Source organism: Giraffa tippelskirchi, chromosome 6, assembly GCF_054371585.1.
Source record: "Giraffa tippelskirchi isolate mGirTip1 chromosome 6, T2T-mGirTip1v1.2.pri, whole genome shotgun sequence".
In the NCBI taxonomy this organism is placed as follows: domain Eukaryota; kingdom Metazoa; phylum Chordata; class Mammalia; order Artiodactyla; family Giraffidae; genus Giraffa; species Giraffa tippelskirchi.
This window is the reverse complement of record NC_137280.1, coordinates 178,107,783-178,121,241: the sequence shown is the minus strand read 5'-3', so window position 1 is coordinate 178,121,241 and position 13,459 is coordinate 178,107,783. Positions and strand designations below refer to the sequence as shown.

Sequence of the window (13,459 nt, the reverse complement as noted above, 5' to 3'; positions counted from 1 at the left end):
TTGTTGAAACATTAGTTGGATGATTGGCTCACCTTAATCTTTCCCCTGCACGGGTCTGTAGTGTAAGCCTCTTCCTTTTTGCACGCAGGCTTTCCCTGGCTGTGGGCGTGCACGCCTAGTTGCCCCAAGGCCTGTGGGGTCTTAGTTCCCCAACCAGAGAGGGAACCCATGACCCTTGCATAGGAAGGTGGGTTCTTAACCATTGGACTACCAGGGCAGGCCCTCAGATATCTCACTGAAAGTGTTTTCATGATTTAATGGGTTTCCAGTGACAGGACTGGGCTGTGTTATCCGTTGCCCATGGGACTCGGTTTACCTCTGGTCTTTCCTGGGAGGTAGGTCAGTCCCCATCTATCTTAGGTTATTTCCTCTTCTTTTTTGCCTTTCCAGTGGAGCCTTGGTCTGAACAGGAATTTTTAGGTATTTTCAATGGGGCCATAGCTTTAGTAGTCACTTTCACTGCAGTGGCTTTGTGCTTAAAAGACAGGTGTCCAGCTTTAATATGATCATCAGCCCGAGAGTTCCCCATTCACAGTAACATGATGTGACGCAGAGTCTTAAAAAATGACACAGTTATTCAAATTACTTGGGTGAGATGTAAAAACAGTCTATGTTTCAAATAGAGATCAATTAGAATAAAAAATGACAACCCAATGGGAAGACAAAAGTTGTACAACAGGAAACAAAAACAAAATCTACGGGGATTTCTGTGTGTTTCGTTTTACACGTGCACTTTGCTGTTTTCAAAGAAAAGGGCGATATTGTTGAGCTTATGATGAAATTCCTTTGCAGTGGTTGGCAAGTGTGTACTACCTGCTTTAATTGGAATGTAAACCTGGATTTGACACTAATCGAGTTGGGGTAGTCTTCCCGCTTGTTAGATTCTCAGAAAGTATGAAGTCAGTCAGTTAGGGGTTAATCTTCCGCAGTTTCTTTTTTTTTGCAATAGTAGTCATTTTATTTGTAGGCTCAAATGGGTATTCCATGTGTGCATGATGAGATTTAAGAGGAAACAGAGGAATCAGAAGTTTTTACTGCTAATTTTATTAACCATAATGCTTCAGCTAAGCAAGTTTACAACCACAAATGCCAGTAAAAACTGAGTAAATGTTTACAAAACTTTTTCTAAAGACAATTTCTCACTTTTTTGACAGAGTGGGGTTACACAAGATTTTCAAAAAGCATATTATAAATAAGTTTGTATTTAAAAATAACAACCCACTTACTATGAATTTCACATGTTATTATAATAAATGGATGTGCTGCCCTTCAGCCTCTTACTATCAAGACGAAAGAAATTCTTTCAGGATTGCCCTCCCTCCTTTTCCTGTGTTTGCAAATTATTGAAGTCTTGCTCCTGGGTTAGTGGTATTTCCTTCTGAAAGACAGAGAAGTCTTTAATTCTAGTCAGTAATCTACTGAAGTCTGTTCTTCTGTGGTTTTAATGAGGGCCTGCATTTTCAGGGTTGAATCTCTTCCATTAGCAGTGAGAATGCTTGTTTCTTTTTTCTATTTTTTTAAAAATAAATTTATTTATTTTAGTTGGGAGCTAATTACTTTACAATATTGTAATAGTTTTTACCATACATTGACATGAATCAGCCATGGGTTTACATGTGTTCCCCATCCTGAACCCCCTTCCCACCTCCCTCCCCATCCCATCCCTCTGGGTCATCCCATTGCCCCAGTCCTGAGCATTTGTCTCATGCATCGAACTTGGAATGGTGTTCTGTTTCACATATGATAATATACCTGTTTCAATGCTATTCTTCCACAGTTTCTAAGTGTCTCCTTGATGGGGTGAAGGACTTGATTGGGCACCTGACTCTGAAAGCCTCAGTGCCCAGGGTGGGTGCTTTCTGTCTACCGGTCAGAGCAAGTGTTCCTCCCCAACTAGCCCACTTTTTCCTAGGCTGTCTCTAGGTACGGATTTAAATGGGAGAATACAGAGCTCCTAGTACAGGTGGTGTATTCCTCAGTAAGCATTGACTGGGCACCTCTGGGTGCAGGCGCTGGTAGGCGCTGGGAAGACAGAGACAAACTCTGCTTACCAGTGTGTTGGATGGTTCCCTGTTCAGAATGACGGCTGTGTTCCTAGCATATTGGATTTCCGCCATAAAGACATGTGGAACTTTGCACCCACTGTTTTCTGTATCTTCAGGTATTCAATACAATTCCGTATACCTGACTTATCTTAGACTTTAATAAATAATTGTTGACTAACGCATGCTAGCGGAAGGACACAGGATGTGCCGAGCCTACGCCGGTGAACCAGATCGCGGAGCGTTGGAGGGACCAGAAGACAGTAGCGCAGCTGGGTCCCTGAGACCAAGGAGGATGAAGCTGGAGAGTTGCTCAGGGTTTTCAACTTTAGCTTAGAAGCCGCAGGAAGGCACCGCATGTGCGTTATGCGGTTGAGAGGGGCGGTGTTTGTGCGTGTGTGTTTGAGGTTGTGGCATGGTCAGAGGTGTGGCATACGCTGGGCAAGCTGCTTGACTTCTCTGAATCTGAGTGTCTTTGTCTAGAAAATGAAGGTAATTATAGCACCTTTCTTGTTGGTGCTGATGAGAAATGAGTGAGGTAGTCCATTAAAAGTGCTTCCTATTGACGACAAAATGTTCATTATTAGTATATTAATAAATATACAGTGGCATAATTATAAATATACTAAATATGCTGACATATTGTTGATCAGTGTATTAATTTTTCAAAAATATTTATTCTTTTGTCTGTGCTGCGTCTTAGCCGTGGCTCATGGTTAGCACGATGGTTTCTTATTAATGCTTGCGGTGTTCACCCTGGATCAGCTCCCTGACTAGGGACTGAGCCTGGGCCCCTCGCATGGTGGGCATGCACTTACCCACGGGGCCACCAGGGAAGTCCCCAAGTGTATTAATTTGGTTAGGTATCGTAACCATTTTCACTATTTCCGTTGTTGGCTCTGTTAGGTTGGAAAAGCGCACAGGTCACTTTTGCATTATAGCACACACTAGGTTGGTGGCAGTTCAAATGGAAAGGAGGAAGATGGATTTTCATGAGATTTGGTAGCAAAAGCGATAGAATTTGATGATGATTAGAAGGAACAGAGCGGCAGGAGGTGCGGGGAGGAAAATGTCTTTTCCAGGCTGAACACCAAGTCCGCTAGCGGTGCGATTCACTGAAGCGGAAAGCGACCGGTAAGGTGAGGTGTGGCTGCGGTGAGGGAGGATGCTGAGCTGGAAGCCATGCTTTGACTTTAAGTGGCGAAGGCACACAGGCAGTGAGTCTCATGGTTCTGTGTGTGATTCAGGGACGAAGTCTGGGCTGAGTCACTGAGTGAAGGTGCAGACTAGTAATGTCATGGGCACAGCGACCGCCGTGGTAAAGCGCATCGTGAAGGGGGAGGAGGACCCGGGGTGGAATGTTGAGGAATGCCACCGTTTAACATCTGGAAGGAAGAGGGTGACAGCAAAACGCACAGCAGACCAAACCTTGGATACAGCCGGAGAGGGTGGATGATTTATAACAACTTGAGAAAAATTTATGGAAGGTTCTGATAACTAACTAGTATACGTGTGCGTGCGCAGTCGCTTAGTCGTGTCCAGTTCTTTGCGACCCATGGACTGTAGCCCACCAGGCTCCTCTGCCCTTGGGATGATCCCAGCAAGAATACTGGAGTGCGTGGCCATTTCCTCCTGTGGGGATCTTCCCGACCTGGGGACAGAATCCACGTCTCCTGTGGCTGCTGCATTCGCAGATGGATTCTTTACCATTGAGCCACCTGGGAAACCCAATTAGTATGTAATAATGCTTTAATAATTTAAGTGTATGGACATGTTGATTTCAAAGATAGAGGAGAATTTTCAGAATAATCTACCTAGACAGTCACAGACTCTCTCTCTGAGTATCCCTGAGCATCACTTTCTGCTCACTACACAAAAAATATAAATGCAGACAGAAAACAAAAGAATTGCAAATAGCTGATGACTCATACTTCCAAAGACCTTGCAGTATCCACCTAATGAGGAAAAGAGTTAAGTGCCAAACCAATGCATGAAACTCTTGAAGTTTGTGGACAAGATCTGTTGGTCAGGTAGGGCAGTAATACCATCAACTGTATATATGTATATCTTTGACAGAAATGGATTTCTAAACTCTAAAGAAATATTTGCACTTATCAAAATTCCAAGAAATAATGAAGTTAGATTATCACTTAAAAACAAATCTTAACGGTCTTTCTAGTTTCATGGGCTTATAAGGCCTTTTAAAAATTTTGCCACTCTTTCCATTTAAAAAAAATATTAGATTTGTTAATGCTATATTTCTCCTTATCATGCCTTTAGGTCCAGGACTTCAGGTCCTCCATTTTCAGTTGGGAAAGTAAAACTCAGACCAAACAAGCTAAGCAGACTATGTGAAGCTCATGCCAAGGACTGCAGGGAATCAGAGGTCTCAGAGCAGATTCAGAAGGTCCTCCAAACAGGCCCTGGCTGCTCTGCGGCACGGAACCCGGGGGGAGAGCAGTGACCGGAGGGGGACACGATGGAAGGTGCCGGGAGAGGGAGAGACGGCACTGTGAATGCACAAAGAGTGTGCGACACCTCTGTTCATGCATGCCCTCACTATCCCCAAACTACAGCGCTGCCCCATCTCTAGAGTTTCTGCATTTGTTCAGACATTTGGTGTGTATTGCATGTGTTTTTCTTACCAAAACTTAATTTTCACATTGTAAATTCCTCTTTCATTTTTTTTTCTTTTATCTTCTGCCTTCTTAAAAGAGTGCATCTATATCCAATACTAATCATGCTTTATGTCTTTAATAAATTGTCATATCCATTTATCATTCTGAACAGCTTCCAACTTCAACGCCAACTCTGTCACTGCAATGTAAGATCAGTAATTGCTAAGCATCCATCATATCTGAAGTGATATGTCACTAAATTCTTGGCTGTTCACAATAGTTCACTAACCCGAGTCTTGTCGAGTTAGAACTAATGTCGATTGGTCCCCTTTCTGTTTTATCTTTTCCTGCATCAAGCTATTCAAAGGAAAAAGAGTATCTTTAATTATAATTTTACTAAACCATTTATACAAGCAAACCAACACTGCCACACAGAAGTCTAAGCACAGCTGACTGACAAATGAACCACCGTTTAGCATACTGATATCTAGCAGGGAAACCTCCTGATAAGTGAATTAGTGAATTATAGCAAAAAAAAAAAAAAGCTACATGTAATGCTTTCTGTAGTGTCTTTTCTTGCTGGGCTATAAATAGCATATGTTACAGCTAGTATGATTGTTCAGGAGCCCCTTTCTAAAGGACAAACATTAAATTAAAAAAAATATGACATACTCATCCTCTCAAATTCCCAAATCCCTGTGGGTTTTATTCCTGTAATGTTCACCTTCTGTCCATGGATAAAATATAGGAAGAAAGACAATGAGTAGTGAATTCATCTGGCGCTTAGACGACTTCCCTGACAGAACCATGTCTGATCGGGAGAGGAGCCTGGGGAGTGACCCGGCCCATGGCCTCGGGCAGGTCATTAGCTGGGATCTGGGCAGCACCTGTCTGTTACTATCCGCCTGTTGACTTCGGAGGCATTTTACTCACGTTGTTACTGTTGTTCAGTCGTCAGTCGTGTCTGACTCTTTGCGACCCCATGAACCGCAGCACGCCAAGCCTCCCTGTCCATCACCAACTCCTGGAGTTTACTCAAACTCATGCCCATTGAGTCGGTGATGCCATCCAACCATCTCATCCTCTGTCGTCCCCTTCTCCTCTCACCTTCAATCTTTCCCAGCATCAGGGTCTTTTCCAATGAGTCAGCTCTTCGCATCAGGTGGCCAAAGTATTGGAGCTTCAGCTTCAGCATCAGTCCTTCCAATGAACACCCAGGACCCATCTCCTTTAGGGTGGACTGGTCGGCTCTCCTTGCTCTCTGGCCTCCCCCTGGCATGTCAGCCTGTCACAGCAGTGGTGGTGGAGGAGCGAAGGGACCAGCGGAAGTGGCAGCAGAAGCAGCAGTAAAACCAAAACCAACTGGACAGGCCCAGGCTTCTTAAATCAGCAAGACCCTCCGCTTCGTTTTAGAAAAGCCACCCACATTTCTATACTCATCTCTCTGTCCTCAGTCATCACTGAGCACTTTGCTGTCACACAGCTGGCCAGAGAACCACCCACACAGTGAGCATCCTGATGTCAGAGACGGAGGAGGTGACAAGTGCGTGCATATAACAGGAGATGTCAGATAAAACAATTCACAGGCTTCCTTTGCCCCTTCTCTTGTTCTATTCCATGTACTACTCTATTAGTGATCCCAGTGTATGAAAACCTCTAAATTCTTGATGATGCTAGAATGTCCATTGATTTTATACATGGTCCCAGAGAGGACTGGCGAATAAGTACTAGTATTGTAAATTCTTTTCACTCCTGGTTCAAGAAGCAGTCACTTTAGCCTTGTATTTCAGAGTTGTGTTGCCACGAGGTCAGATACATTCAGATATGTTCAGGAGTATGATAAAGTGATAAACCCCAGGTCATGGTGGTTTGGCTAGAAGATATGAAAAAGAAGCATATAATCGTTTGTAGGGAGAATCTACATACAGGACACTCTGGGAAAGAAGATACTGAAGCAGAAATTCTAAAAGAGTTCTCAAGAAGGCTTTTTCTTTCTTCCCTTTGCATAGGCAGGGATGCATCTAATCTAACCATGACTCAATGGGATTTCCAGTCATCAGAAACAGAAATTATTCCCATTCATATGCTGTGTGGCTGAGCAGGCCTCACTGCTGTTCCACTGCAGTTGTGGCCCTATGGTACCGCGTGAATGGGAATTGGACAAAAGGGCAGTTCATTTGATTGATGTAGACATTCGAAGGTGGCAGTTCAGACCCTTGAAATTCCCTTTAGGACCTGAATGATCCTAATGGGCTGTGTCAGTGACTCACAGCAATGGGATCGTAGGCATATTTTCCCTCCAGTGTGTGGACAGCCACCTCCAATACTCTTTTCTCAGTCCACTTGCATTTAGATTCTATGGGAGACTAAAATGATGACAGGTAAACTTGAGGATAAAATATATTGCTATTTTCAAGTTCAAGTAGATTTTCAAAATAACTAGACAACAGTCTCAGTGAAAACAGGCAGGCACCAAACGCAAAACAAAAGATCATCATCACCATCACAACAACAATGTAAGGTTGGTAGAAAAAATAGGTCAGTTTAACACGAACTGGAGCCTAGAGGGTGTGATAGAAGATGCACTTCTAGTTGTTTTGTGTAGCTGGGACCACAAAAGATGACTGTGGTTGGCACTGCCTTGGTAGAAAACAGGCTACTGTTAGCAGTCATTGAGGGTGAAACTACCCCAGAACAATGAATGTTTTCTATGTTTTAAGGATCAAGAAATTCAAGTCTGATTTCGTCACGTAAGTAGGTAGCATTGTCCTACCAAGCAGATCCCTCCACCTCTCATTTTTCCTTTTTTCACTCCCCTGCCCCTGCTTAAATTCTGGTAGGCATTTGAACAGAATAACAAAAGGAGAATGGCTTTATTTTCTGTAATTATGTGGATCTCAGAATACCCTTTTGAGAACCTCTGGGGGTATTGCAGGCCTATTGTTCCTTCCATATGTGAAAAACTCCCATAGTTTTCATAGAGAGGTAATCATGCTGTTGTTTAGTCACTTCATGTGAACGACTCTTTTGTGACCCCATGGACTGTAGTTCACCAGGCTCCTCTGTCCATGGGATTTCCCAGGCAGAAATACTGGAAGGGGTTGCCATTTCCTCCCCCAGGGAACTTTCCTGACCCAGGGGTCGAACTCACATCTCCTGCTTGGAGGCGGGTTCTTTACCATTGAACCACTAGGGAAGCCCTTCATATTGAGGTAGCAACACTCTAATAGTTGAAATAGACTCTTTTAAGGGTATACGAACAGGATTTGACTAAAATTTGTTAAATTTCTGGAGCTAAAATCTTTACGAATTCTTGAATGAAAATAAATGCCTTGTCATATTTATGTGGCAATTTTTCAATTATCTGTGATGGTAGAGCTAGGCTTTCCCCTATCCCAGCACCAGCATCTCTCTTTGAAAGTCCAGCATTTTAAGTTTAAAAGGAACTGCTTTCCTCTGCTCAAGAAGCTGTTTTAAAATGTGTCCTCTGTACTTATTTTTTCTAATTGGTCTTCTATAGCTCTGCATCTCAAAGGAGGATTTTAATAGAGGATAGTAAAATGTTCCAGGTGGCACGGTGGTAAAGAACCTGCCTCCCAATGCAGGAGACGCAAGAGATGCAGGTTCGATCCCTGGGTGGGGAAGACCCCCTGGAGGAGGGCACAGCAACCCACTCCAGAGTCCTCTCCTGGAGAATCCCACGGAGAGGAGCCTGGTGGGCTACAGTTCGTGGGGTCGCAAAGAGTCGGACATGACTGAGCATGCACAGCACAGACAGTAAAATGTCCACATTATAAGATGAAAACTAGTGCAATAATCTACAATCCATAATTGAAATGGTACTATCTAAAGTAACTGTTATATCTAAAGATAGATAAATAGCTATTTTCATTTATAGCTGAATACATGCACCCTGTTTCATGCTTACAAATTGCCTGATTGATTCAGGCTTATAAACGGCCAAGATATTCTAAGGAATGCAGTGTATGACTTGGAAATAAGAAATAGGGAGAAGGAAGGAAAAAACACACACACATAAAGGATTGATTATCCCATGTTCTTATACAAGAGTATAAGAACATGATTCTTATTTAAGAGTCGATCCCTTGCATACTTGAATCCTTAACTGTTAGTATCATTTTCCTCTTTAAAAAGTTGCATGGCTCCATTTAATACTCAGTACTTAATTTGACAGCCACAGAGATTAGCATTTTTAAAGCAGAAGACGAGGTGGAAGCGAAACATTCACTGTGCATCCAGCAGGGAAGGGTGGGCCCTGCTGTGTAGTTTCCAATCGCAGGGCAAGAATAATGGGCTTACGGAAAACAGCGAATGTCTTGACTGAATTTATCCTGTAGATTTTCAACCTAGGCAAACCGGAGCAATCTAGGCATATAGCTGACACAGCTGGGTAAAAAGTGAAATAACTCATACAATTAATTTGTTAGTGACGTTCATAACTTATAGCCATTTTTATGTTGGTCTCTTGGTCCCTTTATGATTTTGAACTGTGGTGTTGGAGAAGACTCTTGAGAGTCCCTTGGGCTGCAAGGAGATCCAACCAGTTCATCCTAAAGGAAATCAGTCCTGGGTGTTCACTGGAAGGACTGATGTTGAAGCTGAAACTCCAATCCTTTGGCCACCTGATGTGAAGAGCTGACTCATTGGAAAAGACCCTGATGCTGGGAAAGATTGGGGGCAGGAGGAGAAGGGGACGACAGAGGATGAGATGGTTAGATGGCATCAGCGACTCGATGGACATGGGTTTGGGTGGACTCAGGGAGTTGGTGATGGACAGGGAGGCCTGGTGTGCTGTGGTTCATGGGGTCGCAGAGTTGGATATGACTGAGGACTGAACTGACTGACTTGGTCCCTTTGCTGTTCAGTCGCTCCGTCATGTCCAACTCTTTGCGACTCCATGGACTGCAGTACGGCAGGCCTCCCTGTCCTTCACCATCTCCTAGAGCTTGCTCAAACTCATGTCCACTGAGTTGGTGATGCCATCCAGCCATCTCAACCTCTGTTGTCCCCTTCTTCTCCTGCCTTCAATCTTTCCCAGCATCAGGATCTTTTCAAATGAGTCAGCTCTTCACATCAGGTGGCCAAAGGATTGGAGTTTCAGCTTCAGCGTCAGTCCTTCCAATGAATATTCAGTGCTAAGTCACTTCCGTCATGACCGACTCTTTGTGACCCCATGGACTGTAGCCCACCAGGCTCCTCTGTCCATGGGATTTTCCAGGCAAGAATACTGGAGTGGGTTGCCATTTCCTTCTTCAGAATGAATATTCAGGGTTGATGTCTTTTAGGACTGACTGGTTTGATCTCCTTGAAGTCCAAGGGACTCTCAAGAGTCTTCACCAACACCACAGTTCAAAGGCACAAATTCTTTAGCACTCAGCCTTTTTTATTGTCCAGCTCTCACATCCATACATGACTACTGGAAAAACCATAGCTTTGACTATACTGGCAAAGTGATGTCTCTGCTTTTTAATACACTGTCTAGGTTTGTCCTTTCTTTTCTTCCAAGGAGCAATGTCTTTTAATTTCATGGCTGCAGTCAATGTCCACAGTGATTTTGGAGCCCAAGGAAATAAAGTCTGTCACTGTTTCTATTGTTTCCCCATCTATTTGCCGTAAGTGATGGGACCAGATGCCATGATCTTAGTTTTCTGAACGTTGAGCTTTAAGCCAACTTTTTCACTCTCCTTTTTCACTTTCATCAAGAGGCTCTTTAATTCCTCTTCACTTTCTGCCATAAGTGTGGTGTCATCTGCGTACCTGAGGTTATTGATATTTCTCCTGGCAATCTTGATTCCAGTTTGTGCTTCATCCAGCCTGCATTTAGCACGTTGTACTCTGCAAAGAAGTTAAATAAGCAGGATGGCAATATACAGTCTTGGCATACTCCTTTCCCAATTTGGAACCAATCCATTGTTCCATGTCCCTTGGTCCTTTAGGAACCTGATTTTTCCCTTGAATTCTCTACTCAGGTAAACAACCACTCACATTGTGTTTTCATTTAGGTGGTCTCATAATCACCTCAAATTTAGCATATCCAAAATTGAACTAATCTCCCTCTGACCCCAAACTACCCTTTCCATTATTTTCTCAGCAAATATAAAATTCATCCTTCCACTGAATCAAACCTTGAAATCATCTCTGTCTCTATTTCACTCACATTCCATGCTTAATCTATAAGACAAGATCGTCTTTACCTTAAAAATATTTCCAAAATCTTTCACTGCTGTTTCCACCTGATTCCAAAGAGAAGAAAACAAATTGGCATTAGGGGCAAGGACAGCCTAGCTGTGGAAGCAGCTTTTGTACAGCTCTGCAATAATGGTGAAAACAGTAGGAAGCTAGACAGCTGAAATCTCTCTGTAGGCCACGCTCTCTGCTAAGTCCTGGAGACTTAATAGGGAACCAGACAAATATGCTGCCCGCCTTCATAGACAGGATCATCCAAAACAGAGAACAGATAAATCAGGAAGCGAAGGAGGTAACTGCAGATTGCTTTTAATCCCATGAGTGAAATTAACTGGGTGATAACATTGAAAGGAATTGGAGGGTTCCACTTTAGATAGGCAGGAAGGATCCCTTTGAGGGAGTGATTGGGCAGAGACCTCCTGGGGAAGGAGCCTGCCTGGAGAGAGCCTGTGTGGGCGGGGGGCTCAGGGAGACAAACCAGGGAAAGGAAGGACTCGGGTGGCGACTTATGGTGGTCCGTGTGGCTGCTCTGTTAGGAGGAAGTGAAGTTGTCTCTTAGGCCAGACTTTACTGGGCTGAATGTCCAGATCAGGGATTCCGGTTTTATTCTATCAGAACAGGAAGTCACTTGGAGGTTTTAACCAGAGGGATAATAAAGCTAATTTACTTTTTAAAGAGAACAAATTATGATCTCAAGGTGAAAACTGAATTGAATTGACATTTCTCCTACTCTTTTTATCTCCTTTTCGAGATTTAAAACTGGTCTTGAAAATGATAGGTAGGTAGGTTTATATCCAACGCCTGTTAAAAATTTCATTGTTAGGACCGACCTTTCCCAATCACTTACTGGAATTTGAGCTTGCATCTGCAGCTGTATTCTTTGGCCATAGTTCAGCCCATGGCAATTGCAGAAATTCACTGGTAAACCATTTCTGGCCCGATGAGGGCAACATTTGAACAATTCATTCAGTGGGATTGGTATAACAATAAGAATAGAATAGTATTTATGAAACAATTAGATATTTTTGAATTATTATGATCCTAAAAGGTCAGACTCTTTAAATTGGTCTTTAATTTTTAGGTATATTGCTTTAATGTAGATACTTGCATGTATTTAATTTGTTTAAAAATCATACACATACACACTCCATAGGGAGTTTATAGCATAAACAAAATAAAAGACACACACACACACAAAATATAGGAAATAGTTTACATCCTGGCACCTATTTATGTTTATACCTATGATGGTTGCCATCCCAACAATGACAATAGCATTGTACATTTCTATGCTACTCATCTCTTTTCTATTATAAAAAGTTTCAAGCAGTAAGCAAGGAAAATTCCCATTTTGATAATGATTTCTATTCTAGCTTTCATTTTATATTACACATACCCCTTACACTTCAGGCTCTCAAGTTATCCCACTGGCTATAGAATAATTCAGTACAGCTTTTGTTGTTGTTGTTCACCTTGTTTTGTTTTTTAACTTTGAGTTTTGCATTAGGGGGTAGCCAGTTAACCACGTTGTGGTCATTTCTGGTGGATACCAAAGGGACTCGGTCATTTTGTGTGTCCATTTTCCCCCAAACTCCCCTCCCATCCTGGCTGCCACATAACACTGAGCAGAGTTCCACGTGCTGTACAGTAGGTCCTTGCTGGTTAGCCATTGTAAATGTAGCAGAGTGTACGGCCAACCATGCGTTTAACTCTAAGTCTCAGTCGAGCTCCTTTAAAAACAAAGCAGAGAACTTCCCTGCAGCAGTCTCCATGCACACTCAGTTCAGTTCAGTCGCTCAGTCGTGTCCGACTCTTTGCGACCTCGTGAATCGCAGCACGCCAGGCCTCCCTGTCCATCACCAACTCCCGGAGTCTACCCAAACCCATGTCCATCGAGTCACTGATGCCATCCAACCATCTCATCCTCTGTCGTCCCCTTTTCCTCCTGCCCCCAATCCATCCCAGCATTAGGGTCTTTTCCAATGAGTCAACTCTTCGCATGAGGTGGCCAAAGTATTGGAGTTTCAGCTTCAACATCAGTCCTTCCAGTGAACACCCAGGACTGACCTCCTTTAGGATGGATTGATTAGATCTCCTTGCAGTCCAAGGGATTCTCAAGAGTCTTCTCCAACACCACAGTTCAAAAGCATTAATTCTGCGGGGCTCAGCTTTCTTCACCGTCCAACTCTCACATCCATACATGACCACTGGAAAAACCATAGCCTTGACTAGACGACTTTTGTTGGCAAAGTAATGTCTCTGCTTTTAAATATGCTATCTAGGTTGGCCATAACCTTCCTTCCAAGGAGTAAGCGTCTTTTAATTTCATGGCTGCAATCACCATCAGCAGTGATTTTGGAGCCCCCAAAAATAAAGTCTGACACTGTTTCCACTGTTTCCCCATCTATTTCCCATGAAGTGATGGGACCAGATGCCATGATCTTAGTTTTCTGAACGTTGAGCTTTAAGCCAACTTTCTCACTCCCCTGTTTCACTTTCATCAAGAGGCTTTTAGTTCTTCTTCACTTTCTGCCATAAGGGTGGTGTCATCTGCATATCTGAGGTTATTGATATTTCTCCTGGCAATCTTGA

General features: G+C 43.1%; 2 protein-coding genes across 25 annotated transcripts in view; one reads left to right on the top strand and one right to left on the bottom strand.

Annotated features, from left to right (window-relative positions):
* Positions 1 to 13,459, top strand: part of TMEM232 (transmembrane protein 232) — a 283,645-nt gene that overhangs the window by 115,879 nt on the left and 154,307 nt on the right. The window lies entirely within an intron of this gene.
* LOC145511713 (uncharacterized) overlaps positions 1,029 to 13,459 on the bottom strand; it is a 398,185-nt gene continuing 385,754 nt past the window's right edge. The window contains exon 5 of one of the 2 annotated variants that reach the window (XM_081505394.1): positions 1,029 to 1,509. Coding sequence is in view for 1 of the 2 variants with exons in the window: in XM_081505393.1 (XP_081361519.1) it covers positions 6,479 to 6,533 (55 nt within the window). In the remaining variant the exon portion in view is untranslated. Of the gene's footprint in view, positions 1,510 to 5,342; positions 6,534 to 13,459 lie in introns of those variants that run through there. The other variant, XM_081505393.1, reaches the window with a different exon arrangement.